Here is a 3,240-nt window from a genome sequence, read left to right on the forward strand (position 1 = left end):
GACTATAGACTAGACTATAGACTAGACTATAGACTAGACTATAGACTAGACTATAGACTAGACTATAGACTAGACTATAGACTAGACTATAGACTAGACTATAGTATTTTTTAAATTGTATAAACCTTTGTTAAAAATTGTATTCGCTTTACTTACCCTAAAACATAAATCTCCTTCTTCCGTACTATCAAAATCATACAAAGCAATACCATGTGGTGGCTCCAAAGGTTCACTATTATAATCATCCATACCCGAACTCAAATGTATGGCATCCACTTTACCGGTAATAACATCCAGTATAGAATATGTTGGTTTTACTGTCGATGATGAGGCTGCAAAAGATGATGATGATGATGTTGTTGTTTGTGGTAGTGGAGGTGGAGCACATTGAGGCATAGGCGGAGAGGGTGGAGTTATTAAATTATCTGAATATAGCGAGGAGGAAACAAATGCTGAGGGTTTAGCTAATAATGGTGGTTTGGGCGCTTTAGGTTTTTGAGAGATTTTCGGTTTAATAATTGTGGGCATATTGAGCGTTGGCGCTGGTGGTAATAAACTTTTACCATTACATAAAGGATTATCACCATTATTCTGAAGACGTGTATTGATTGTGCTGAGATTTCTTACGGGTGCAGTACCAATACTGCCATAACGAGGTTGTGTAGTTGTTGCTGCTGTCGCTTCGGAATGACCAAAGGCATCTAGAGCTTCCCATGGATCTAAAGGACTGGTAGTGGCTGGTCTAGAACGTCCTGCAGAGGCGGAAAAATCATCTTCAAAACCACTTTCTGGCTGTGAAACTGAACCATTGTTGGGCGAACTGAAATTAGAGTCCGAACTAAAACTGTCCACACTTAAGCAATCACTATTGGATTTTTGTGTAAATGTTGGTGAACTCGGTGGAGAATCAAAACTGATTAATTGAGCTTCTGTGGTAACAGCTGTTTGATGTGTTGTTTGCATAGTAGAGGAGGCTGTATTATTCCAGGCACTATTCCAATCTGTAGTCAAAGAACTTGTGTGCGAAAATCCATTAGTTTGTAGTGAAGTTGTGTTACTTTTCGAAGACCCTGTTGTTGGTGTTGTAGTACCATAAGTGGCTGAACCATAAATCCTTGAAGCGGAATTATTGGGTGTTGGTGCCTTGGAGGATTTTTTCTTAAGATGGAATATATTTGTTAAAATATTGGTAGATTGTTGTGTTGGTGGCGTGGGAGCGGCACCCTTTTTTGGTTGCACTTTAGGTGGTGGAGGTCTAGGTGGTGGTTGTTTTTTATAATTACCATTTGTTGTGGCTTGAGTTTGACTTTTTGTTGCCATTCCTCCACCAAATCCTGTACTATTACCAGCTAAAATATCAAAGGGTGAATCATCCCAATTGGTAGCCGGTGCATAACGTGCTTGGGGAAATTTTCGAGTGATTGAACCTGTGTTGTTATTAATCGAACCACCGCTACCGCCATTATACACATTTGTTGCCAACGGTTGTTTAGGTGGTGGTGGTAATTTGATTGTTAACTTTGGTACGGTGACATTTTGTTGTTGGCGCTGTAATTGTTGTTGCTGTTGTAATTGTAGACGTAACTGTTCTAGACTAGCATTTGCATTCGCCGCTGCATTTTGTGCTCGTGATCCAGGTGGCGCGGGAGCTGGACGTGTTGGTAAGGTCATACTTTATTGTAATAAAACAGTCTGAAGCCTTTTTACGTTAATAAGTGAATGCTAAAAGCAATAAAAAAAGAAGGACAAATTATACACTTTGTTTTAGACATTTTAACTTAACTCTAGTTTTTTTGTTGTTATTGCAAAAGCATTCATTTTGTTTGCTTCTCTATACTAATTACTATGACAATTTTAATTAACAGAATTGTGAAATATGCAAATGTTTGTGTAAATATTTTACAGTTTTTTGTTAAAGTTAGCGCTTTAAATCGATTTCCAAGTTTCAAAAATGGATTTGATTTCTTGATAACATAAATATTCTATAAAAATATTATCGTTTTTTATAATTTTATTACTTTTAAAATTATAGATTGTTTATAAAAGTTATCGATAATAAGAATTTTGTATAGGTTCAATATTCTAGAGAAAATATATTGAAAATTTTAGTTTGCTATAGAAAATTTGTGAATAACTTAAAATTTTAAAAAAAGACCTATCGATAACATTAATTTTCTTAAGAAAGTATATCGATATATTTAATTTTCTAAAAACAATTTATCGATAACGTTAATTTGCTGTAAAAATAACTTCATTTGATATTCTCAAGGAAAATTATTGATAATTTGAATTTCCTATAGAAACTATATCGATAACTTTCTTTAACTTCTAGAGAAAAATCATTATTTTCTTTGGAAAACTTATGGACAACTTCAATTTTCTTTAAAAAAGTATTCGATAACATTACTTTATTTTTGTTTAAAAATTTTTAAAAACGGTCACTAACTTCTAGAGAAAAATCTTCGATATCCATATTTTCTTTAGAAAACTTATGGATATTTTTATCGACAACTTAATCAACAGTTTAGAAAAGTAATCGATAACATTACTTAGTTTTTTGTAAAAAAAAGTTACCGTTAACTTTTATTTTCTATAAAATCATATCGATAGAGTAAATTTCATAAAGAAAATATAGCGATAACTTTCATTTTCTAGAGAAATTTATCGATAACATTAATTTTTAAAGAAAAAAAATATCAATATTTATTTATAAGTTTAAGTTTTTTCTTAAATTTTACTTGCTTTAATTTATATAGATAATTGATGGAAAATTTTAACTTTCTATAAAAATTTTATCGATAACTTAATTTTCTACAGAAAAACTTTAGAAATTATACCGATAACTTAATGTTATTATATAAAATTTATCGATAAATTAAGATTTCTATTATTTCTATAAAGTTTAAAGTTCCAAAATAAAAAGTCTATTATTTTCCGAAAATGCATTTGTTTTCTAAATCTGATGGTAACTCTATTGATTGTTTGTTTACATTTCTTCTTCTTTTATAACTACTATTCTTGTCTGGTCGACATGCAGGGCTGGTAAATTGAATACTCTGTATAAATTACATAAAACAATTTTTTTTAATCTTTCAATACAAAGTCAAATTCCCCATTTACTTACAGAATTCTCTGTAATTCATTGACAATCTTTAATTTACAAGCCACAAAGAAATCCCCACTTAAACAACCACCCCAAAGTAAATTTTTTTCACTGCAAAATTTCTCGTAATATCTAAT

At 31.4% G+C, this 3,240-nt stretch overlaps 1 protein-coding gene across 1 annotated transcript in view; it reads right to left on the bottom strand.

Annotated features, from left to right (window-relative positions):
- Positions 1-1,746, bottom strand: part of LOC111678440 (flocculation protein FLO11) — a 2,625-nt gene extending 879 nt beyond the window's left edge. Inside the window, exon 1 of the mRNA XM_046947981.1 lies at positions 126-1,746. Within this exon, the coding sequence (XP_046803937.1) occupies positions 126-1,671 (1,546 nt within the window). The 5' untranslated portion in view covers positions 1,672-1,746. The remainder of the gene's footprint in view (positions 1-125) is intronic.
- Between the last annotated feature and the right edge of the window lie 1,494 nt (positions 1,747-3,240).

Source organism: Lucilia cuprina, chromosome 4 (assembly GCF_022045245.1).
Source record: "Lucilia cuprina isolate Lc7/37 chromosome 4, ASM2204524v1, whole genome shotgun sequence".
Taxonomy (NCBI): domain Eukaryota; kingdom Metazoa; phylum Arthropoda; class Insecta; order Diptera; family Calliphoridae; genus Lucilia; species Lucilia cuprina.